General features: G+C 35.0%; 1 protein-coding gene and 1 long non-coding RNA gene across 3 annotated transcripts in view; both read left to right on the plus strand.

Annotated features, from left to right (window-relative positions):
* Window positions 1-11687: 11687 nt before the first annotated feature.
* LOC126832676 (uncharacterized) overlaps window positions 11688-25048 on the plus strand; it is a 31651-nt gene continuing 18290 nt past the window's right edge. Inside the window, exon 1 of the long non-coding RNA XR_007684798.2 lies at window positions 11688-11835. This is a non-coding gene — a long non-coding RNA (uncharacterized LOC126832676). The remainder of the gene's footprint in view (window positions 11836-25048) is intronic.
* On the plus strand, window positions 20869-24567 carry LOC126832672 (uncharacterized). 2 transcript variants are annotated; one of them, XM_050563539.2, is made up of 2 exons: window positions 20869-21143; window positions 22776-24567. In XM_050563539.2, the coding sequence occupies exons 1-2, from the start codon at window positions 20930-20932 to the stop codon at window positions 24110-24112; spliced, it is 1551 nt and encodes a 516-aa protein (XP_050419496.1). In that variant the 5' UTR covers window positions 20869-20929; the 3' UTR covers window positions 24113-24567. The 2 variants fall into 2 exon arrangements, with proteins under 2 accessions (XP_050419496.1, XP_050419497.1); XM_050563540.2 differs by having other exon boundaries at window positions 22824-24567.

A 25048-nucleotide genomic window follows, 5' to 3' on the forward strand; every position in this document is an offset into this window, starting at 1 on the left:
ATGACAGTGTTTAGATTTCTTTAATACCTAGAATGATTGTTAAAGAAATTATTTTCTGGATATTACACTGATATAATAAGACTGTTATTTCGTGTTAACTGTAACAAATACAGCAAAAGGTTAGATAATAGAACACATAAACCTGTATAAAATACTAAAGACCTTTGTCTGCGATATCACCTTTGGTGGAAGCGGACGTTATTTCACACACACACACACACACTAAAGACCTACTCACTGACTTAAAGTGGCAATACGTGTATGCAAGCTAGAATAAATTGTAGTCATAAATAAGCTTTTAATCATACTAATTGTTGAATAATATGTTTACGCTCTAGTACTTGAATCTTCTTGAATAATGCCCGTTGTTTATCTATGACCCCGCTGTAAATATACCATGTTTTAAATCCGTTCGAATGATGGACGTGGTTAGTTGTTATAAATTAATAATAGTTCTGCTTTAAAGAAGCATTACCACTTTCAGCGAGTAATTCATTTTAAATCAGATGTGTATTCAAATAACCAAAGGCTCATTTAATCATGGCAAATTCAAGTTATATCTCCCTGTTCTATGAAAGGGTTTTACACCGAGTGATCCAATCAAAACAAATATATCCTAGAAATGTATACGATTAGATTTGATGTAGTAAATAAAGGATCTGAGACAATCGCCATTTTTCTTAAAAGTTCTTAGAGTATGGCAGTGAGCTCACATTTCCGTAATTATTTCACGTCGAATGTTTACTATACGAAACCATTCAACACTTACATGGGATCAAGGATTTTAAAATAAGTTCTACAAACTGAAATGAACTACCAGGATTCTTTGTATATCTGTCTACGTCGCTGTTTCATTTCACCTTTCTTTTTTCTGAATGAAGGAATTCTAAACATCGTGAATATATCTTTTTTAGTTAAAACAGTGCGTGTTCTACATATATTTATTAAAGCCTTAGTCGCCACAATTTGTTTTTAAAATACAAATTTAATATATTAAGTTATTATAGTGTAACCTTCATGAAATAGATGTTTTACTGACACGGAATTGGATCACATGTTAACAATAACGTATATATTATCACCACCTAAGAATTATATTACCTTTTCTAATAACATTGCAATTTGGATTTTTTCATATCTGGAATACACTGTCATGTTTGAAGAGCGTTTATGTTATTAAAATGTTATTGGTGACTATTGGAAATGATTTATACTACTAAAGTAACAACGGTTACTTTAAAAACGTTGAAGCCCGTCTCAGATTTTAATTAAAATTTATTGTTAATCTACTTTGGTTCCCTATTGATTTCGCTCGTGTTACCTCAATATTAAATGAATTCACACCTTTGTTAAATTACGAATTTAATCACATACCCAGGGAGTCTCGGGAAATGATATACGTACTTTGAATAAAGGGAAATAAAAATGAAAAAAAAAACCAGAAATATCTAAGCAATTTATTTAGAAAATCAGAATTTAAAATGGAAATCAAAACGTGCTGGTTTACACTTTGGGATATGGGTAACTTTGTAAGTACCAGAGGATTATTAATAGAAAAAAACATTGTGATAGAATATCCATTTTTATATTATTTGCTCTGGAGATGACGACGTAGGACAAAGGACGTGACAGGGAACAATGCCTAGTCGATATAATGGGAGAAACCACCGAAATACCGTACATAAGTTGGTGTGCAAGTAAACCTCTACAGTTGAAATTCGAAATAAGAGTAGGCCATAGCGCCGCTTTCCAGGTAAACTTTCGCCGATAGCCCGTCTTCTTTAGTCCGATTGGTTTAGAAATGTAGGACGTTAAACACCATTTCATTTCATTTCTCATAATTTAAAAAAAGATAAGACTTAAATAGGTCGCAAAATTGTCAAATGATTGACAAAAAATGAAATATACTCAGGATAAATTTGTGAGAAAAATTAAAAGGAAACGGAGACCTGTTAGATAAATTTGTGTTCAGGGTGTCCCATGATTAATGCCAGGTTGTTTTCTTTCACACATAAACCATTTGAATTAATCTATTAGACGTGTGTCAAATTAATCGATCGATTACGTGTTTCCACTAAATGACAGAAAGGTTTTAATTCATTGTCAATGTATGAATGTATTTCGATCCGTAACGGATTTTATATCATGAAAGTTTTTAGAAACAAAGTTGGATTGTTACGGTTTAGGACATAGCCTTTCTTCTCCTGTCACATTACGGCTATCGCTATCATCAGTTATCTATTACTTTCACAATATGTAATATCCCACAAGGGGATGCACTGTCAGTAATTTTCTTATTGTTAAAATGAATGACATTGTTGTAGTTTCCGGAATTATTGAACATAATGTTTAAACCCGATCCTATCACATTAAACATAAATGATATCTTTCATAAAATGCAACTTTCGGATATTCTGAATGAAAAATGTTTTCATGGTTCTATTTTCTCTCGATTGGGCCACGGCAGATTGAAGCTTTTGGTAATTCACAATAAAAATTACCGTATCTACAAAGTTGGTTTAATTTATTAATTATGGAAAGTCCACCACCCTCTGTTGGAGTATACACCCACGGTGTAATGTAACGTTCATTAAATGAAATATAATAACACCGATAACATTAATGCCTTTGATTTATTCCGAATATTAAAAGTCCAATTCATTAAATAATGATGTTCGCATCTGGTTCATTCGGGATGAAGTAAATTTCTAGAAAAAATGTTTTAGCTTTTGAAATGTTCTGAATTTAATTAAACTTTTCAAAATGGATACCCGACAGTTCATTATAGATAGGCACGCAGGTGTTTGAATTTGCTTCTATATTCCATTAATGAACTTGGCATATCAAATATTGGTTAAGCCCGGTCACATCTTTCTTCTTCTTATTTTTTAAGATTCGCGCCATTTTAGGATTTCAATCTACGCATAGCCTTTAGAGTTTCCATTGTACAATATACCTATACGGACCATTGTAAGCTTCCCTCTTATTTTGTTCAGATCTCCGAAACGTATTCAGTCCCCACCACATGTTGGGTTGAGTACAAGATCAAAGTTCCATTGGATGACCGAGATATTCTAATTTAGATTTGAAAATATGCAGATCATTCTTAGGGTCCTCGTTCGGTGCACAGTCGGAGGGCCCATTTAACTCCATGTCGTTGTGTTCGATAGGGCCCTTTTACACCCAAAAGAACTCCGTGGTTAATTTTGACATTGGCTTGAACTCTGCTGATAGACATCTATATGTGTATAATACCGCCAATTGGTCAGGAAATGTGAGATCATTCATACATTAGTGACAACTTGTCTTGTCTGGGATTCGTACCAAGGTTAAAGTTTGAATATACCTCGAATCTATTTTCTGGGAGCTTCAGACTGCACTGGACCCTACGCAATTTTTGTTAACTCTGTTGTAGAGACTTGACGAAAAAGATCCGAATTTACATTTTTTGCCAGATTTTGGTCTATAGTCACGATAATTGTGGAAAAGCATTTGAACCCAAAGAATATTGGGGATCTGAATGATTCCGCATAAAGATTATGGATATTATTAAAAAATATGACTAACTTTCATTTTATCGTATACGCACGTACTAGCTTAGATGTCCGGTGTTGCATTGATGATATAGTTTTTATTTTAAGTTAAAATCTTGCTAGATAAATAATGAGATTTGCTGAGAGTAATGGGAACCCCTCCCCCATGGAAACATATGATCTATTATGCGCTGATTATTTCACCAAACCACTCTCACTGTACATGCCATCCCGAAATTTCTTGCCCCCCCCCCCCCGGACAAGCGGACAAGGGTGCCTTCTATTGTGTCTTTGGTCGGATTTTTTTTTACAAAAAATACGTTGATTCTGTTTATTGACTACAAATTTATTTTCGACGATTCCAATATGACAGCCATTATGGCCCCAATTTTGCATGAGCTCTATGCATATGCATAGATGACCTTTAATGTCTTTTTATATTTTTTTCTTTTCATGCCGCAAAATCTAAATCGCAATTTAAAATGTACATTTGACCAAATCACCACGTTTACAAACTCATACATAATCAAGGTATATAATTTGTAAAATGACTTTTTCATACGATGACAATATCAAAAAGCTCAAATCCATTGTTAAAATGCTAATTTGAATAGGTCCTCGTGTATCAGCTCGTAAAGTTTCGAATTATAAATATATTAAGCTGGTGGATTGTTATAAAGCCTTCCAGGAGGTAATGTTTTACAGAAAGCTGATCAACATGAGCAATAGATACCCGACTGTTATAAAATATATTCCATGTCATTCGAGTCTTATGTTCTAACAGCAACATCTGGAAATTTTAGTCGAAAGTCTATATAGTTCCTTGATCGCAACTCCCTCAATGGATGTTAAAACGAGGGACTAGAAATAAAACTCCAAGCCAAATCAAACCACTAGAACTATTGGAGAAATCAATAATTCGGAGCAACACGGAGATGTTACAGACTTTTAATTTCCTATCATGCCATATTCAAACATACACACGGACCGCGTATTTCCCGTTTGAATTTTATACTTTGCTATCTTTTTCTAGAATTGTAAGAATTTGTACAAAGTATTGTATGTCTCGTGCACAACACCCGCATTTACTTCCAGTTATGAAGTGCTTTTCGGAAATGGATTTGGGAAGCTAATCACATTATTTTTTTTGAAATTTTGGGTGTTAGTTCTGACAGTTTTTGGACCAGCAAATGGTCCGTGAGCGCTACTAATCTTGCTGTTCTTCTTGGGGGCGACTTCGAAAAACGCCCAAGGCTCCGCCAATTCAAGTATACTTTTTCCATGGACAATTGCCAATTGGCATGACAAATTTTAGAATTCCAAGATGGCGGACTCGACACAAACTAGGTCATTTCAAGATTAACATATGATTCAAATGTATTTAAATAATTCGCCTGTGCGTTGAGGGCTTCGGCAGTCGGAGGAAGCCGGATGACCCGTCGAAAACCCTCGAGGCTGCACAGGCGACCTTACGCCTTTCAGGTACAAGCTTGGGTTGGAAACCACACCACTTGATTCAATGATTTAAAGCGCACGCATTAGACCACTCGACCTACCAACGACCTATCTATATCTAAAATGAGCAACTGTTATGAACATGTTAGATCTTCTGACGAGTAGAGATTTAGAAATATAAGGATATAATTCATTATGTGATTGACCAGATTTTTTTTTCTCTAAAATATGTATGAAACATTGAAAACTGAGATTCGTTGTTGAGTCGAGTTAAAACACCTGCCTAAAAATAACTTCAAGAGTTAAGCACCAAAATATAAATACCGCGTCATTTCCGTCATCTATTAACTGGTATTTTTCAAAGGGGAACATGTAATGCCTTATTAACATATCTTATAAAGGAAACAAAATATTGCATACATACATGTTATTTGAAACATCAAATGCGTTCTTTCTGTTCAACTAAACAAAATAGGAAACCCTCATGTAATAGACCCCAACAGAGAGTTAGTGGGATTTAAAATCTAACCGGTTAATTAAGTCTAATACATTTATGCAATAGTTTAAACATACATTATGCAAGAGCTAAATCTGCCAATTGTAGGTCTTTCTTTAGGCCTGAAATGTTATCTAAATTATTAATTAGACATTAATTAACTTATCCAGACCATAATCAACTCTCGATGGCATCGCTAGCCTGCGATATTTACTGGATTATAACCCGGTATGCTGCTTCTGATTAAATAAAAAAATGGATAAGTGAGACTATGTTTTTTATCGTACCGACTTTAGTAATGATGATCGAGGCTAGGCCCAAAATTCAATCGCTAAAATCTCGGTTCAGAGTGGATCAATTTGTCTGAAATTTTCAGCAAATCCCCTTTATATAGTTTATAACTATTATAATGAGGAGAACTACCAGCTCTTTATCTAATCTCCCATAATGTATCTTTAATTAATTTGACGAAATTCAGAAATAATTTCAGTGGATTTCTCCACCGTTTCTGTTTCACGCTAAAACATATTCTAAGCGTAAAATGATAATTATGTGATAAACTTACCTACTAGAAAAGAGTTTCAGAGAAGCGTTGTTAATTCTATTCAGGTTGTATCTGAGCTGAAAATAAGTTGACGCTATCTATAACAGTTATACCCGAGAAGCAATGCGTTATATTATACCGTTTAATTAATTATTCAAGCTAAAGGTGTGACAAACCAACACTATTAAAAGCAGCAATTCTATACCCTATCTCCACATAAATATATCATGAATTCCAAAATGATTATTAGCAGAAATCGAAACCTATTGATAATTAATGATAAGTGTTAAAAGCCTATTTATTTTTCAAAAATACCCTGATTGATTGATTGATATTTATCTAATTAATAAATTATATTTGAAAAACCATTTTGTACAGCGTTATGCATTTGAACAAATGGGGAAAAAAAGCATTGATCCATAATGTAATGAATGGGGCTATTTAGGTGTTTATGCCTTGGGGTATTACTTCGGCAGAGAGAGAGAGAGAGAGAGAGAGAGACGCGGTGGGCCTGGTAAGGAACAGTGTTGAGTCGTTCGGAAGAAATGAAATGGGGTATGACGTCCTACTGTTCCGCTCCGCCTGGTCTAATGCAGACAGTGTGCAATGTCAAGCGATAATTTACGTGCACGCCAACGTACACACGGGAACTCGGCTTTTCGTCCCATCTGAACGACTAGACAGCTGTATTTGTCAAGCCCTGCACGAGTCTTTCGGAAGGGTGCAAAAAATTGAGGTCCTTTGTGCGCATTGGAGTGAACGTAAAAGAACCCTTGACAGTTGGAATTCAATTACTGTCCGGGTAAAATATCCTTCATAGCACATTGTATGGCGTATGTCCGTCTTTATTATTCCGATTGCCGCTGAAAAGTAGGACGTTAACCCCTGTCAGTTTTTGTCATAAATCAAATCGTGACTTTTATAAGACCATAGGTGTTAATTTATTTAGTTGACGGTAGTTCAGTAAAGGGTTGGTCAAATTTTAAAAATTCACACAGGACACGAAAGCGGCAAAAGCAGAAGCGGCATACCCTTACTGTGACCATTATGTGCGTAATACTATAATTTACTGTATCGCTACAGTGATATGAAAGGAGAACCTTTCGTGTTTTACGAAATCATGTAATATAAAATAATCGAAAAATAAGTTTATGTAACATTAATGTAATATAAAATAACTGAACAACACATTTAAGTAATATAAAATATCTGAACATATTTATGTATAAAATAACTGGACAACACATTTATGTAATTTAATATAACTGAAAAATAAATGATGTGATATAAAATATCTGAGAACTCAAATTTATGTAATATAAAATAACAGTCTGAGTAAGACTGATAATCAGAAAACAAAGAGTTGGCAACCCAAAATCAAAACCCGGAATGAAAACGAAATAGTGGTACAGCAAAAAATATTGATGTCGTGATCCAAGGAAACTATCGGAATTTTCTAAAAACGGAAGTAACATAACGACATAGACACCTCGATCTAGTGCATTGTCCGACCACTAATATGGTTACTTAAACTTCATAATATATTCGGATTTAGTAGTAGGTTCCTTGTGGGTTTCGTTACTGTAATTACACATATATCATAATTGCAAATCGACCATTTTATCGAAGTTCAGTCTAAGTTAACATACTAAAATTTATTTTGCGTATGAAATAGAATATTCACAGAACAGAAATACTCATTATCACTTCGTTTGACTTTGACTATATGACACAGAACACGACAGTAACCCAATAATGGCAGTAATTATTTTAATATTTGCTGATCTATCTGATCTTCGTATATGGACATTATACTTTCAATAAACTCGACGACAAAGCTGGAGATAAGCCATTACATATTCTAGTTCTGTGGCCGTGGGTACACAATTAACACTTTCTAGGAAATAACAGAATAAGCTTCCTCGTTGGAGGTTAAAGGGTCATAGACGAAGGCGGAATTTTATAGAAAGGTGGAGACCCGTGGAAAACCTACGAGGTAGGGAAGACGACCCAACTCCTTGTTACGTACAATTTTGGGATCGAAACGACTCCAATGACAGACCTTATGATCTAACTGGCAAACGTTAAGCCTCACCCCAAGTAGATTAGTCACAAGTCAAAATACCCATAATGAAAAGTGATACTAAGAGTAATTGTATTCCATATAATTCAAATTACGAAACTAATTCTAATTTTTAAACCCATAAAGTTATTGGGATAAAATTCGTTACATGGCCATGGCAACCAGTAATGTGTATAAAATTATTATATTTTAGCCTGAGCCTATAAAAATAACCTGTTTCAGGAAATATGGAAATGTGGCGTCTAGGTTAGGTTTCGATATTGCAGTATAATTTCTTAAAAGTCGTTAATAATGTGTACATTTATAATGCGTTTTGTGTATTATCGCGGGTACAGGAAAGCCCGAACAACTCTATTTAAATATTTGAAAGCGCCTTGCTCGGATTTTTCAGAGCTTGTAGTACACTCACGGAAGGTCAATGACCCTTATCGTATGACTGCCTTTCAATGAATTATTATTGTGAATTGATCGTTTAGTAAGAATTTATAAGTTAAAAATGTATTAATTCACCCGTAACGACTGAATATAATAAGTGTCAAGAGTGTCCATTTCGTGAATGGCAATAAACACAGATAGGCTACTAACCCAACTAGAACACAAAAAATAAAAAAGTAAAAAATAAAATCAAAACGACAACAAAGAACGTTTGTAACTTTAACGTTCGTTCACCATACTCGAGGTTTAAAAATATTTACACAAACAGAATACAGAATTGTACGGCTCGTGTTTTCATTGAAAAGAGTGGGTTTAAATCAGATAAATTATTTCCGACTTGAAGTGCGTGTGATACCATCTCGTCTCTGGTGCCTTTAACAATAGTTTTCATTGTAGTCTACTTATCGGTTTTAAAATGATGTTACCTTATATTGATTACAGTTCACAATCACGACCTCCCACCTTTATCTGGCCTTTATCCTCGTCTTCGACTAAATTCTTGCCCAGACAATAAATAATCTGATCGTTTAGCCACTTCAGTACAAAAACCATTTTCATGTTTAGCTTTTATTGAAAGAAACTAACAAGGCTTTTAGTTTTGTTTTCATGGCTAACGTCCAAGCGAATGGGTATATATTCTGATTTGTAAAGATTTTAGGATGTGTGCTGCTATTTCAGAACAAACCCATTCATTTGGATAAATAACAAAATGTTTTAATGACCATTGTTCCTATAACGTGAAACTAAATAGATACAAATCGAAGTTTTAAGCCTATTTTGCAACTAAATATGGCCCACAGCCCCAAAGGGGAATACAAATTAGAATCAAATGAAATATACATTTAAATTAAATATAAATTATGCCGATGCTGAAAGAGCTAAACGACCAATCTGTTTTCGCTGCTAAAAAAACGTGTCTTTATTTTAAGCGATATTTCCATAAATACGACAATGCTATACACTCTATAATAATAAATGTCCATTTCTATAAAGCCAACGTAGTGTTTAACAAACATATCTACATAAAGAGTATTTAGCTCTCAGTTTCAAACAAGCGATTTTATCAAATTTGCTTGAATGATGACGTAGGTTTACAGACATGGGTTCCAACGAACTGTAACCAAAAATTGTCATTCTATAAGTTCGCCGATTTCTTTTATCCAACGCATGGTCAAACAAGTAGAAGCAGTGTAATAAATAAACATATTTTCGAGCAGAAACAGAGCCAGTGAAGATGATTTAGAATGGGTGTGATGTGGTTGGATCTATGAGCTTGGGTCAACGTGCAGTAGATTTATGCACGCATTGTACCCGTTAAAGTTGACATTGCGGAAAGTTGTTGCAATAATCAAGATGGAAAAAAGGGTCGAAACTGAGATAACATATGGCTTGTTAAACATTTTCAATTTGAATAAAGTATGCTAGCTGTGTGCTCTAATTTACTTATTGTGAGTTCGTGTAAATAACCACCGAACCGCATTGTATACTTAGTAAACAACACTAAGCCAAGGGCAAAACCTTGTAGTAAACTACGTAATAATGCCGACGAATCCGATGTACAAGAAATTGCTGTCTATACCGTATGCTATTGACCATCATTCACTGACATCCAGGACTCTGCTAAGGAGTATTTCGGTACCATGACTAGATAATGGGAGTCTGTTGTCATGGGAATAATTGTATTTTTAAATGCATAGGCTTTACTGGCCAAACCCAAAAGGCCAAAAGAATAGTTGGGCCATTATTCTTGGGCTTTCCTTGGTGTACAGTCCAAGAAGAACTGGGCCATCTTTCTTAGGCATAATAATATACGAGCAAAAATCGTGGTGTACTTTCTGGTTTTGCCCGTGTTATTACCGGGAAAACGAGAAGGTTTAAAATTGAATTAACACCACCAGTTTTGCTCGTATGTTAGTATGCCTAAGAAATATGACTCAGTTCTTCTTTTGGCTGTATATGGTTGGACAATACAGTGACTCATAGTTTGTTATTTTGACTATTTATGTTTAGACTGTACATCAAGTAAAGCCCAAGAAGGAAAAGCCACCTCTTCTTTTGGCCCTTTGGGTTTGGACAGTACTAGTACAGTCTATGAACATGGCTCTGTTTTAATTTAGACTGTTTATCTTTGGACCGCAAAGCCCAAGAAGTGCGGTCCATGTGTTAGTTTAACGTTTTATGTTTGAGCAGTAGGCTAAAGGAAGTAAATCATGAACATTTTGTCTGATGAAGTAAATGACTTACTGTTCACTTTAGATGTCTATTTTTCTTTCATATCAGCTTATGAAAACCGGAATGTTCAATCTTATAAATCTATTCGAATGTTCAATTGGTATAAGGAATTTATAATACGCAAAACATTTTAATTTTCCACAAAAGAAATAGAATAATGTCTAGGTTCAAGAGATATGGTATAATATAATATATTTCTAATCGGAAAACAACGAGCCCTGAGCATATATTTTACAGTATTACGCGAGAAATCACCCCCTTGTGGGGGGAAACGTCTTGGCACTTTGTATACTTTGAAAATGAAGTCTATAAAAGACCATTTTTCTCCATTAAAGACATTTCTTTTCCAAGGAGACTTCTTATGTTTTTCGTCATCAAAGCTGTCAGCAATTATGAATGTTTTCCCAAAGATGTTGATAAATACTTGGCTACGGGGTACGGATGTTTTAAAAATGGTAAGTCGCAATATATACATCGGAATATGATTACGAAAAATTGCGCCATTAAATATGATAAAAGAACTACACACCTTTGACAATCTTTATAGATTTTATGTTGGATCATAGGCGTTTTATGAATGAAAATGTAATACACCTACTGAATAAACCCTGGAAAGTGTGCTTCGATGTCCATTAACATGTGGCTACCACCCCAATGTGTGGGTCTTTTGGTATTTTTCTACCGCTGTCAATTTAAAAACAACTCCTACAAATACTACTTTTCAATATTTTGATTTATATTATTTATGACGATAATTGAATTTATTTCGACATAATACTATTATCCGTATCGTATTCTGTTTTCACAGACCGCGAAATGTCATAACACACTTATGAGAGCGGATCTAAGTAATAGCTACTAAATAATTTACACCCCTAATATAAAGCTTTGTCGTTCATATGCCAGTTGTCTCTGCATTTTCGTCAAACCAAGAAACCGGACAGGAATAAATTTGATGGACGTTTAGTTGTGGTGCTCTAAATTTCTTTTTGTTACTTTGATATATCTGGATAGATTTCAATTTTAATATTTAAAAAGAATAGTCTTCACAGAGATGGTGAGTACAACTTTAACGTAACGGCAAGCCATGCCAAGGAGTTGATATATTTTATTTATTTTCAGGATTTACGCTCGAGTTCTGGGTGTGTCGATCAAACGACCAAATTTGTACACGTTAGTGTTCAGGTAAAAGTTCCCTTGGCAATTCGAAGGGTAGGAGGTATATTAGCTATCAAGACTAAACTTTCCGCACAACAACCTGCAAGGTTGGTGCGGAAATGTAAGACGCTAAACCTTATTTCTAAAACCACTCAAAGTAATATTGTTTTCTTCGTCTTAAAGATAACATAGACTGAGTTTGTCGTGTAACCCCATAAAATAGTTTAATGAATTTATTATCTAAGCCATGTTTGTCCCGTCCCGTATGAATAAACTAGGTAATTATGGTTGTTGAAAAAATTACCCATTTATCTATATGTTGTAAATTATCTCCGGTAAACATTCTGTGAACATTCCTCTTTTACAACCAAACTTTGGATTTTCCTGTTGTATAGGTTGAGACGCATGGACAAAATCTGGAAACACCCCCAGACCAAGTGCATTTTTTCTGCACAGCCAAATTAATGATAGTGACTTGTCGTCAATCGGCCAAAAAAAGCAAAATTCAGTTTTCTTGGAATAATTCAAGAGTTGGTAGAATTTGATTTAAATGGATCGTGTATTTGTTGTGTTTAGACACAAGTAACATGTTTTAAACATAGTTCAACACCATAAAATATCATTTTCAGTCGAGAAATACCCTATATAGCCAAATTTTCCTCAAAATCTGACCACCTCTCAATACACCCAATTTTGTAGATAAAACAACCAAAATTGGTCAGAAGTTTCCTCATAGAGACCTTTAATAATTTCATACATCATATGCATGATTAAGGGTATTGTATAGTGACCGTTGGGTCAAATGTCAACAAAAGTTACCCCTTCCACCAAAAGTAGTATTGACCATAATTGGTTAAATTGTTCCAACACCGAAAGTAAGTGTGATATAAAGTTTGTTTTGGTGTCTAAGCATGGGTCATTGATAGCAAGCTATTCGGTAGGACCATATTCAACCCTGTCCAAATAGACCTAATTTGCATATTTTCAAAATGACCGGCAAAACCTCCAGATTAACACACCCGTCAAGAAGGACAGAGACAAAGTAAGTGTTGCGTTGCGTCTAATAGAGGTTTTTGTATGGATCGTTTTTCATGACATATCACTGCTTTATTGGACGTTTGTGTGTTGTACAGACCTTACCATAAACCACATTACCAAGCAGTATTTTTAAATAGATTTCCACCAAAATATTTACTATAAAATGTCTTTATTTTATTCATTATGTATCGTATATTTATGTAATTATATGTATGTATATATTTGTAATGTGTACATGTATCAGAGGTAGGGGATACACATATGCATAGCTTGTTACCCAATCCATACAGATTTAATGAATAAAAATATTAATTATAACAAAAACAAAATACTACTTTTGACGGCAGGGGAAACTTTTGATGATATTTGGCCGTTGTTTGGCCCAACGGCCACTCTACAATACCCGTAATCATGAATTTAAGGCATGGAATTACTAAATGTCTCTATGAGGAAACTTCTGACCTACTTTCAAATTGAAAGTGATTTTTCAGTAAAACTTGGATAAATAAATGTTCCATTTTAATCATATGCTGTCAACTCTTGCATTATTCCAAGAAAACTGAATTTTGCAACTTTGCATTGACGGCAAGTCATTATCATTAATTTTGGCTGTGCAGAAAAAAATGCACATGGTCTAGGAGTGTTAGCCAGATTTTTTCCAAGCGTCTCCGCATATAGAACTGGAAAATCTAAAGTTTCACTGTAAAAGAGAAATGTATACAGGATGCTACTCAGCGTCAGGACTATTGTTAGAATGTTTATAAAACCCATATTTCCTGCAGGTTCGAGAGAGTTAGGGGAGCTTCTGGGCTCACCCGATTTCAAAAGATAAAGGTAGTGTAGACTTCCGCAAGCTATCTTGCTGGGAAGTATGAGATAGAAAGAACTGAGACTAATAGCTTGTTCATGTACAAAATGTGTGCGTTGGAATATCTAATTGTAGGCTATAGAGGATTTTATTTAACACAATGTTAGTAGACAACCCGATTTCCGCGTAGTCTTTAAAGATGGGTTCCCGCGTACAAACTGGGTGATTTAATGGTATATATGGACCAAAAACATATTCAAACTAATTAATTTGTCATAATTATGCTTCAAATCCTTCTCAAACATTGTAATTGCGAAGGAATGCCCTGCTATTAAAATTCGATCAAACCAGGTCATGTTTACGTCACGTCTTGGGAGTCAGAGGAGAATTCATTGCATACATAAGACAATGTTGTCTTTAATCGCTTACTATTTTTTTTTACAAATATCGAATCCTAACTAAATTCTCGGATTATCCACTACCCGCGTCTTTTTCCGTCATTTTTATCTCAGAAAGTATTGTACGTCTAACTCTTCATAAAATTTATCAACTTGTACATCAAACGCTCAATGTTCGCTTGTGACCTTTGACATCACGCGTGCAGAAGTTCCTAATCGTCGGGCTGTTGATTAGGGGAACCCTTACATTTTTGTCCTGTATACGCCCCATGAATGTTTTTCGGGGAATCCAGTATTGGATATCTCTACTTTACATATATACCAAAATTGCAATACTTTTATTGGAAATAACCACCCGATAAATACTTTTCTGGGAACCCATCTTTAATGATTTTTTTAATATAGAGGTTAGACTACGATTTTATGATCCCAAAATTGGAATCCAATTAAATCGACATTGTTATGCCGATGATAGGGTGTTTTCCCCGTAGTCCTTTATAATAGTTGTTTTAAGAGTTTGGCCTAAGATTTTATGGCCCTAAAAAACATAACAATTAAAATCCATCCTCTGCAGACTACCCGATAAACGGGGGGGGGGGGGATATGATACAAGTAAGTCAATTTTGGTAGGATCTCTTTCAATCCGATTGAATTGAACCAACGGATTATCTACACAAGATAAAATTTTATGGATACACAATTACTGAGTGTAATATTAAGCGACGTTTCCATTGTGAATTTTATCCTCGTTTGTCGACTGTTCAGATGTTGGAGTAACGTTTCTGGGTTGTCGTTTTGATTGAGGACCATAAATGCATCATCAACCCTGCGATACCAAGAAAGGGGTTTGATGGGGAAGTCAGCAATACATGAGTTTCAAAGCTGACCATGAATACTTCTGACAGTAGTGGCGATAGTGGGTTACCCATAGGCAGGTCATGTATTTGTTGATAATATTCATCACACCATCTAAAGTAAGTGGCAGTTATACAATGACGTAACAGTTGAATGATATTATCAGTGGTTAAATTGGTGTCCAGTGGGGTCTCTAAGTCATTGACTTTCTTTTTAAGTATTCGGAGTGTCTGGGCTATGGGGATATTGCTAAAAAAGTCTACTACCTCGTAGGAAAGAATGATGCCGGTTGATGGGACTGTTGCCAGGTTATGGCAAACATGGCTGGAAGCGGCAATGAAAGACTCTGCTGATTTACAAGTGGTGCCAAAAGACGGGTTAAGAATTTTGCTGTTGGGATTTTGATAGGTTATTGGTTGAGGTTTGATTTTCAAAAGTATATTCGTGATTTGATGCCTGAGATAATCCACATTGCCGCCTTGGGGCCATCAATATAAAACGCACCAAACCCAAGTTAAACCATGATGTGGGACTCTTTATACCAAGGACTTATGGCCAACTCATACATTGATTCTAATACTTCAGTTCTATTTCAGTGCTTACCCATTTTTTACTGTCTAATTATACGCTTCTTTTTTTTTTACATATCTTGATTTTCAGTACTCATCCAATTCTTTTCAGTCTGATAATACATTTCACATTTATTGACTTTCAATTTATTGAATAAATATATTTACAATTTCCCTCGTCCAGGTTTATTATCTGCTGGTTTCATCTCTCATGATTTTTTAGCTTAATACATTTCAATGCTTGTCTAGTTATACATTTTACATATCTTGATTTTCAGTATTTATCCAGTTTTACAGTCTGATAATATATTTCACATTTATTGACCTTTAATTCATTGAATTAATATATTGCGGTTTCCCTCAACCAGGTTTATAGTCTAATAATATGTTTTATCTGTCATGATTTCCAGCTTATTGAATTAATAATACATTTATGGTTTTCCTTGCATCATCGACCACTTTGTTCAGGAGCTTATGACGAACTTAGAATTTATATTTTTGTTCTAATTCAGTGCTTATCCAGATTTTTCACAGTCTAATTATACCATTTACACATCTTGGTTTTCAGTACTTATCCAGGTTTACAGTCTGATGATATATTTCACATTTCTTGATTTTCATTTTATTGAATTGATTTATTTACGTTTTCCCTCGTCCAGTTTTTATAGTCTAATAAGAGATTTTATCTTTCATGATTTTCAGTTTATTGAATTACTATATTTACGGTTCCCCCTTCCAGTTTTACAGTCTAATAATAGGTTTTACCTTTCATGATTTTCTGTTTATTGAATTAATATATGTTTTATTTTTCCTTCTCCCTTGCATCAGCGATCACTCTTGTTCACTCATACTCTCATACATTTACACTTATTGTTTATCTATAGCCCAGGTTAATTGGTTAATAATAGTGTTAATACATTGACCGTTTTAAATAATATGCCCCCCCCCCCTTTTAATCCCTGTAAGAGTTTCCGTTGTGTAGGTTTAGTTTTAAATGGCCCTTAATCAAATATTAAGTGCAGGAGGACCGCACTACGCGCAAAACAAAAATCTACAAGATAAACCTGCGGACAAGACAGAAAATAGACATTGCACCAAATAAACAAATATCAAATCAAGTGTTAAGTTTTAATTGTATTTGATTGCTATTTTTGTTGCATATTCTGTATATATTTGCCTACTATTCACATACCCGTCTCATTTGCTTAATAAAGACGAGAATATCTTCGTCGAAACGTCGCTTGGTATTAAACTCAGTAATTGTGTGTTAATATGTTCAATTACTAAATGTCAATCAAAGAGGAGATTATCTACAGTTGATATTCTAGATTTGCCTTTTTATAAATTAGACGTTCTATAACCAATTTGAATTAAGCCGTGAAAATTAGATATTGTCCTACGATCACCGGCTTTAACAAATGTTGTTGCAGCGTTATGAATAATTTACATGGAAACATTAAGAAATCAACATGTAGATACCAAGCTTTGTTCAAGCTAAACCTCTCATGTCGTACTTTGTAAAAAAAATTGAAATAGCTTAATTATTACAGTATTATAATAAATCAGATACCTTTTGTACATATTTCTATCAAAACGATTGTGAAATCTTAGGGTTACTACTTACACCATGTAAAGATTGTTGACATTTTAAAATTGTCCCTTTGGAGTTTTGAAATAATTATGTCTCTCGAGTATGTATCAAACATTAAGCTCAGTGCATATTTGAAGAAATGAAGCCAAATCATATAAAACAAGCCATCAGTGAGGTTGGTGTCCCCACCAAATTAAAAATTTCATACTTATATTTTTATAAAGCATCGACCATTTTGATTATCAGGGCTTCATGTGAACCGCAAATGCTCATTATTGGAGCTCATTATTACCACTCTCACTCAATTGAGGGGGGTTGGATGGCTGAATGGTTAGCGTGTGCGCGCTGTATCATAAAGTCTGTCATTGAGTCGACTGGCGTGGTTTCGAATCCCCGGTTGTACGTGACAAGGAGTAGGGTCGCCTGTCCAACCTCGTGGGTTTTCTCCGGTTTCCTCCAACTGCTAAAGACCCCTGCGCGCAAGCGAATTATTGAAATAAAATTAAACCATATGTTAGTCCCGAAATGACCTAGTTTGTGTTGAGTGGACGTTAAACACCATTTCTCTCTCTCTCTCTCTCAATTGTAATCAAAGTTATCATGTCCCAAAATATCGACACAGAAAATGTTCATTTTTGAACTTAGTCACGGTACTGATGTAATGAAACTGTAGGAAATGCGCATTATCGAACTTAGTCAAGGTATTGATGTAATGACATACGCCAAGTTCCACCTTTCTCACTCAACAAGAATCAAAGTTGTCGAGCTCCAAAGTCCCGACCAATTAAATTGCTTAACCTGTGCCGAAAACGCTCATTATCGACCTTAGTCATGGTATTACCGCAAGTTTCAGAAAAGTTAGCGTGCCCCAAAGCATCGACCAATCGAATTGTGAATCTCTGCTTATCCTAAGCAGAAAATGCTCATCATCAAGGCATTCGCCTAATAAACACCAAGCTTGAAAATTCTATCTCAATTAGAAGCAAGAGTTGCTGTATCCTAAAAAGTGTTGCGGACAGCCAGGCGAACGGACGGACGGACGGACCAATTTTAATAATCCCACGCTTTCTTCGAAAGGCGGGAGACAACAAGTACGAACGTTCTATGGACCAGGATTCGAGTATGTCATCGCAGCCATCTTGGAATTGTGACGTCAATCGATGCCCTACTATCCAAAGAACAAACATTACAGGTTTCATGTCGATGCTACCTGAATTAGCTGAGTCTTGGGCCTTATTCTTCGAATTTCGTGATCCCCGGGCGACGCCGGGTATCCTGTTAGTATATCATATGTTACTGATTTCTTAGAAAATACATCTACAATGTTGCAGCGCCGTGCCCAAAAGCACACGAGTTTCACAATGAAAATTTTGAGATAAACGAACTGAAATTAGCATACTAGTAAACGTGCCCTACTTTAAATATAATCAACCTCTTAACTCAAAATCGTGGATATTAATTGACAATAGGAAGAAAATGGCAATTCAACTCTTTTCTTCGATTCTTAACAAAACACTAATCACAAAGGAAAAGCGGAGAAAATAAAAGTGGTCTGGACCTTTTTATGGTTTTGGACTTATTGCAGGTGAATTGTTTTTCCCGAGGTTTCAAATCCATTATAAGTGAAATTCTCAAAATATATTACAATGTAATGTGTAAACACTGTTATCTCTTCAAACGGTGTTGAAGTATGTATATTAAATATCAATTTAATCTAGTTATTCAGCATCCATATTATGATATTTGATTATCATAAGATATGTTAGGAGTAACAAGATAACCACTATCTCGTGTCAGTGTTATTTTTCTCCCAATAATGTATTTCACACACTATATCACCTGATTAACTTTAAACAATTTTTACTACAATAAAGCCTTTTTTTAGTTGTCGCGCTGGGTTGCATTTTTTCCTTTGGTATTTTGGGGGTGTCAAATATTGCAAGGCACGTCAAAAAGCTAAAATCTTTGGCAATGTGTGATATATTAAAAGTATGGAAGACCAAATGGGACAACATTCATGATTCTTGTTTCTACATTCCAGTATGAACATTTTAGACACGAACGCAACATTCTAAACTAATGATTCTTGTTTCTACATTCTTATGGCAACATTTCATGCACAAAATCTACATTTTAAACAAAAAAATTGACTTTATGTTTCATTTTCGGCGTTTTATCGGTAACTTTTATATATCATTAAATATTAAAATAAAAAATAATTTCTTAATTTTACACGGCAAAGAAATCAATTCATTGTTTTCTGAAAGTATCTTTAAAAAATCTGGAATTTGAACTCTTATGAAAATATTTTCTACGTTTCAAAAAGTCTTGAAGTTAAAATCTTGAAATGAAAATGTCCAGAAAAATATAATGAATTATCAACATTATTACACCAGAGGGCGTTAGCGTATGTGTACAACTTTGATACAGACTATAGATTAGAAATCAAAAGTATACATTTTTTTCACGAGTGGAAGTGGGCCCCTGTTGTGTTTACAGTAATTAGTTGCATGAAACAGAAATTAAGCTCGAGATATAATAACAATACAAATAACTTCTATAATTTAAACAGCTAGAAAAATTAGGACAAAGGCCTTTCTTACATATTCGCTGTTATTTTTTTACTTTTTCATATGTTTACAAATTAGACCTAGGCCTACACGTGTTTCGAATATGACAAAAATGGATGATAATGCTGTGTTTTAAATGGAATTTATTCAGTTATTTGTTTACTTTTTCATATTAACTATAACTATAGGATAGTGTTTGCAACTTAGACCTACGCGTGTTTCGAATGTGTTTACAAATGTAGAAACAAGAATCATTAGTTTAGAATGTTGCGTTCATGTCTAAAATATTTAAACTGGAATGTAGAAACAAGAATCATGAATATTGTCCCATTTGGTCTTCCATATAAAAGCCGTTAATGGGAGTCGTCAAATATGACCCAGATAGCCTATCTTAACAACGTTGTTGAAATGAATACTGCAAGAGCGAATTATTTCAGATAATACGTTAACATGAAAGGTTTAAAACCCGGATTGATGGTGGGTCTGTTCTGTATAGACATTGCAGCATGCTTATACCCATTTATGAATATTTCCTTATCGTGGGAAGAAAGGGTGGATGATTTAGTTTCACGATTAACCTTAGGAGAAATGATGAACCAGATGGCTAAAGGCAGGGCTAATACCACGACCGGTACTCCGGGTATACCTCGCCTCGGTATTGGACAGATTGATTGGGCAGTTGAATGTCTTCATGGAGATGGCAGGGCAGGTAACGCAACGTCTTTTCCACAGGCAATAGGATTAGCAGCAACATGGAGTACTGATATTTTGTATCGTGTTGCAATGGCGACAAGCTTGGAAGTAAGAGCCAAAAATAACAATTACACAAAACACGGTTTGTACGGCTTCCACCAAGGTCTAACCTGTTTCAGTCCGGTCATCAATATCCTTAGGGATCCCAGATGGGGTCGAAGTCAGGAGACATATGGCGAAGATCCGTATTTTACGGGAATTATGGCAACAAACTTTGTTCAGGGATTGCAGGGTGATCACCCCCGTTATGCTCGAGCTACTGCTGGATGTAAACATTTCGATGCGTATGCTGGACCAGAAAACATCCCAGAAAATCGATTTTCTTTTGATGCTGTAGTGAATGAGAGAGATTGGAGGACAACGTTCCTTCCGGCGTTCCGTGCCTGTGTTAATGCTGGTTCCTATAGCATTATGTGCAGTTACACTAGCATAAACGGAGTTCCGTCTTGTGCTAACAAGGAACTTTTAACCACTATATTACGAGAGGAGTGGGGGTTTACTGGATATGTCGTCAGTGATGCTGGGGCTGTAGAATATGTCAGACACTACCATAACTATACTAGCAATAATGTCGACACTGTTGCTGCTTGCGTTAATGCTGGTTGTAATCTAGACCTTCCGGCTGGTGAGTATGGAAGAATGATATTTCACTAATAGCACTTATTTTAACTATTTTTTACACTCCCACGTGTAAAAACGCTAAATAAATTAAATGAGTTATTTTTATTTTAAAAAGGAAGAAAACAATCCTAAAATGAAACACTTATGCTAATGGTTTGCTACCAAAGCGTCAACGTTCATTTTCGTTTGTTGCCATTAAATAAGATATTCAATGATATTAAGCCTGTCTTAGCTCTAGGAATATTTTCGTGTAATTTTCGTCTAGTTGAGATCAATTTGAACTTACTAAACTGGACATGTAATCGATTGTTTTTTAAAACCATATAAAATATATTGTTTAAATTTAAAATAAGTATCCACATAAATGTAAATCGGCCTTTTACACCAACTTCTCGTGAATAATTGATGATATATACTTACCGTCAGAATATCTTTCACTCCAAAGGTATTTACAAAATAAAGTAATATTAATCACATCCTTTATTAACCTTTTAAAGCAAAATTATGTCTTAACTTAATAGAAATATATGACATTACACTGGGGTTTGTTTTACATTATAGTACAGTTTAAAGCAAAAATTAACATTAGGTTGGAGACACTGTGACTTTAAAGCAGGATACGTTTTTAGATGCCTGGATATCAGAGTCGATGATTAAAGATATTTTATCACGTTTTAAATACATTTATATTGAAGTTATACTATATGCGAGCGTTCACTTTGATGCTCTGATAACAACCAAAGAAAAAGGAATGTGGTTTGCGAAAAGATACCAATGACAACCCGAAAGCATTTTAATCATGATCTGACGGAACCTTGGGACAATGTTTGTGTATGAAAATGCAGCGTCAGGGACACCATTTCAAATCGTTATTGATGATAAGAATGTTATTTTGTCTTCCCCATGGATGACAGGAACAGCCTTTCTCCATAAATCGTGCTCCTGACTCCATACCTCTACACTTGTGGCTAGTTGCAGAAAATTGTCAAAAATCATGACTAAAAACTCAAAGGATAAACTTATTATGCCTTTTTTGCCAAACAAAAGTGTCGTTTTCTATGGTTATCTAGGTTTCAAAGCCAACGCTTGCATATCCCGTCTTTGTAAAATGTACAGAGGGTGGGGATGTGGGGCATTGTCTGTAGATTCAGCTAATTTTCACGCAATCACCGGGTAAATGTATAATTAAATCACATTAATCGTTTTTTTCTGATCTCCATCCTTCTTTAAACTCCTAATGTTACACAAATCTGAACAGAGCATGATATTGTAAGATGTATTATAGCATTTATACTGTAATATAAGAAAAAGGGGTGTACGCAACTTATTATTTTAAGTCATTTGCAGGTTAATTTTGTCTTAGGTGCTATTTTTTATTCAAAATTTTCTTTAACAATAAGATGACATCTGCACACGCGTGATGATGTCGCCAGAAAGAACATGTCAAAGTATAATATTTGAAATATTAATCCTCGCATGATCTAGATGATAACTTTCAGCATATTTGTGTGTTAATTTTGACAACAATCCCGTGGCATTTACTTTCTGACATACATTTTAATATTGTGTTTAATATTACTTAAAATATCAGCACGACGTTTACCAAATAGCCAACTCTATAAGTTATGTTTTGCAGGAAACTGGTCTAACTTCACTAATGCTTTCTATTCCATGGTCGATGCAGTCAAACAAGGTAAATTGTCACAAGAGACAATTTCTGAAAGAATGAAGCCTTTATGGTACACACGTATGAGACTGGGTGAATTCGACCCCCCAGAAATGAATCCATATCGTAGTTTGGATCTCTCTATAATACAAAGCCAAGAGCACCAAGATCTGTCAGAAGAAGCAGCTATGAAATCATTTGTTCTATTGAAGAATCTTAATAACACTCTACCCTTACGTCAAGCACCATACAACTGGATAGCTATAGTTGGTCCAATGATCAATAATAACGAAATATTTGGAGATTATACCCCAGAGATGGATTCCAAATTCACGGTCACGCCATATGACGGACTGTCAGTTTTGGGCGGAAATATCACCTCTGGAGAAGGTTGTAATGATAATCGATGCACTCACTATATATATAATGACATTGCAAGTGCGGTCCATGATGCAGAAATTGTGTTCGTTTGTTTAGGACTGGGAATAGAAGTAGAACAAGAAGGTCGCGATAGATCTAATATTAGTCTCCCGGGACATCAACTTCAATTGCTGAAAGATGCCATCAATTATAGTCCAAAAGATGCTAAAATCATCCTCATTATATTCAACGCTGGTGCAGTGGACTTATCATGGGCGGAGCACAGCGAACGCATTTCAGCTATCATAGCAGCATTTTACCCAGCGCAAGCCACTGGGACGGCCTTGAGAAAAATCATTATAAACGACGGTCCGTATTCAGTACCCGCTGCTCGGACGCCGTATACCTGGCCCCAATCAACAGATCAGCTTCCACCAATGGTTAATTATACAATGGCTGGTCGAACCTATCGATACCTACGAGATGATCAACCAGCGCTTTACCCATTTGGATACGGGTTGTCGTACACCGAGTTTTGGTATGAGTCCTTGCATTTAGACACACCACAGAAAGATGGAGTGTACATACTAAAAGCCGGAGAGGATGTACACGGAAATGCCAGTGTCCTCAATATCGGGAAAATTACTGCGGATGAAGTCATTCAAGTTTATATTAAATGGTGCAACGCAACTGTAATAACTCCCAATATTCAGTTGGTTTATTTTTCAAGATTACCAATCCTCGCACAAGACAGAATCCATTTTTCATTTACGATTAAAGCTGAACATATGGCTGTTTGGTTGGATAAAAAAGGCTGGGCTGTAGAACCTGGTCTTATTAACATATTTGTTGGTGGCCAACAACCCTTTCAACAAAAGAATGTTGGTTCTAATGTACTGAACTCCAAATTCTTAATATCAGGATACAAATTTTTAGGAAAATATTAGATTATGATAGTTTTTATATATGAACCAAATTAAGAAAAATAATAATAGAAACAATTTCAAAGATTGTAGTTTCACTTAAAAGTAGGTGCAGTAATTTGTCTCAGTTGGTTAAAGCACAAGAGTTTTAATGGTAAGTGCAAGGAGTACACGACACACAAACAATTGCACAAGAAAAACCTACTGACAGGACAAAATATACAGACACCACCAACGCACATATCAGATCAAGTAAATGTATCCGGGGATTGTCGTAAGAGTCCCCTCCGCTCTAAAGCCCGGGACCTGTAATGAATCAGGCTTCAATCAAAATAAAAACAACAACAACAAAACGTTATGATTTATAAGAAGCACCACAGTCTTACTTAGTGTATCATTGGCTGCAATGTTATTGCTTAAAATGCCTAGAAAGTGTCGTTCAATGTAATGTTATGTGTTTAAAATTATTGGTTCTCCAGATAAAGTCCGCACCCTCAAAAGTAGATAGTTTTATTTTATTTAAATCCCCCCCCCCCCAGCACAGCCCTTAACAGTTGGAATTCGATATAAGAGTAGGCCGTAGTGCCGCTGCCCGGGCTGAATTTCCCTCATAACACACTGTATGGCGTAGGCCCGTCTTCATTAGCCCAGTTCGGAGCAGAACAGCAAGGCGTTAAACACACATCATTCATGTCATTTCACACACACACATTCGAGAGAAAAGAACAGAAAATGTCAAATTTGCAATTCTTATTTTTTTATCCATCGGCATTTTTAATTGTTAGTATACATGTATTGATCTACCTAATTCATAATTAATCCTAATGTCTTATAAAAAAAATATATCACTTTATTAACTTATTCTATTAGGTTTTAGTATTGGTATTATTACTAGAAAACGCATTTTTATTAATAATGAAAGAATAAATTTTTTATAAAAACGATCAAAGCAAGATGAAA

Source organism: Patella vulgata, chromosome 9 (assembly GCF_932274485.2).
Source record: "Patella vulgata chromosome 9, xgPatVulg1.2, whole genome shotgun sequence".
NCBI classification, from domain to species: domain Eukaryota; kingdom Metazoa; phylum Mollusca; class Gastropoda; family Patellidae; genus Patella; species Patella vulgata.

Coding starts and splice junctions, on each gene's coding strand:
- LOC126832672 (XM_050563539.2), top strand. CDS start 20,930: ATGTGCAGTTACACTAGCATAAACGGAGTTCCGTCTTGTGCTAACAAG. Junction 21,144..22,775: donor TAATCTAGACCTTCCGGCTG/GTGAGTATGGAA, acceptor TATGTTTTGCAG/GAAACTGGTCTAACTTCACT.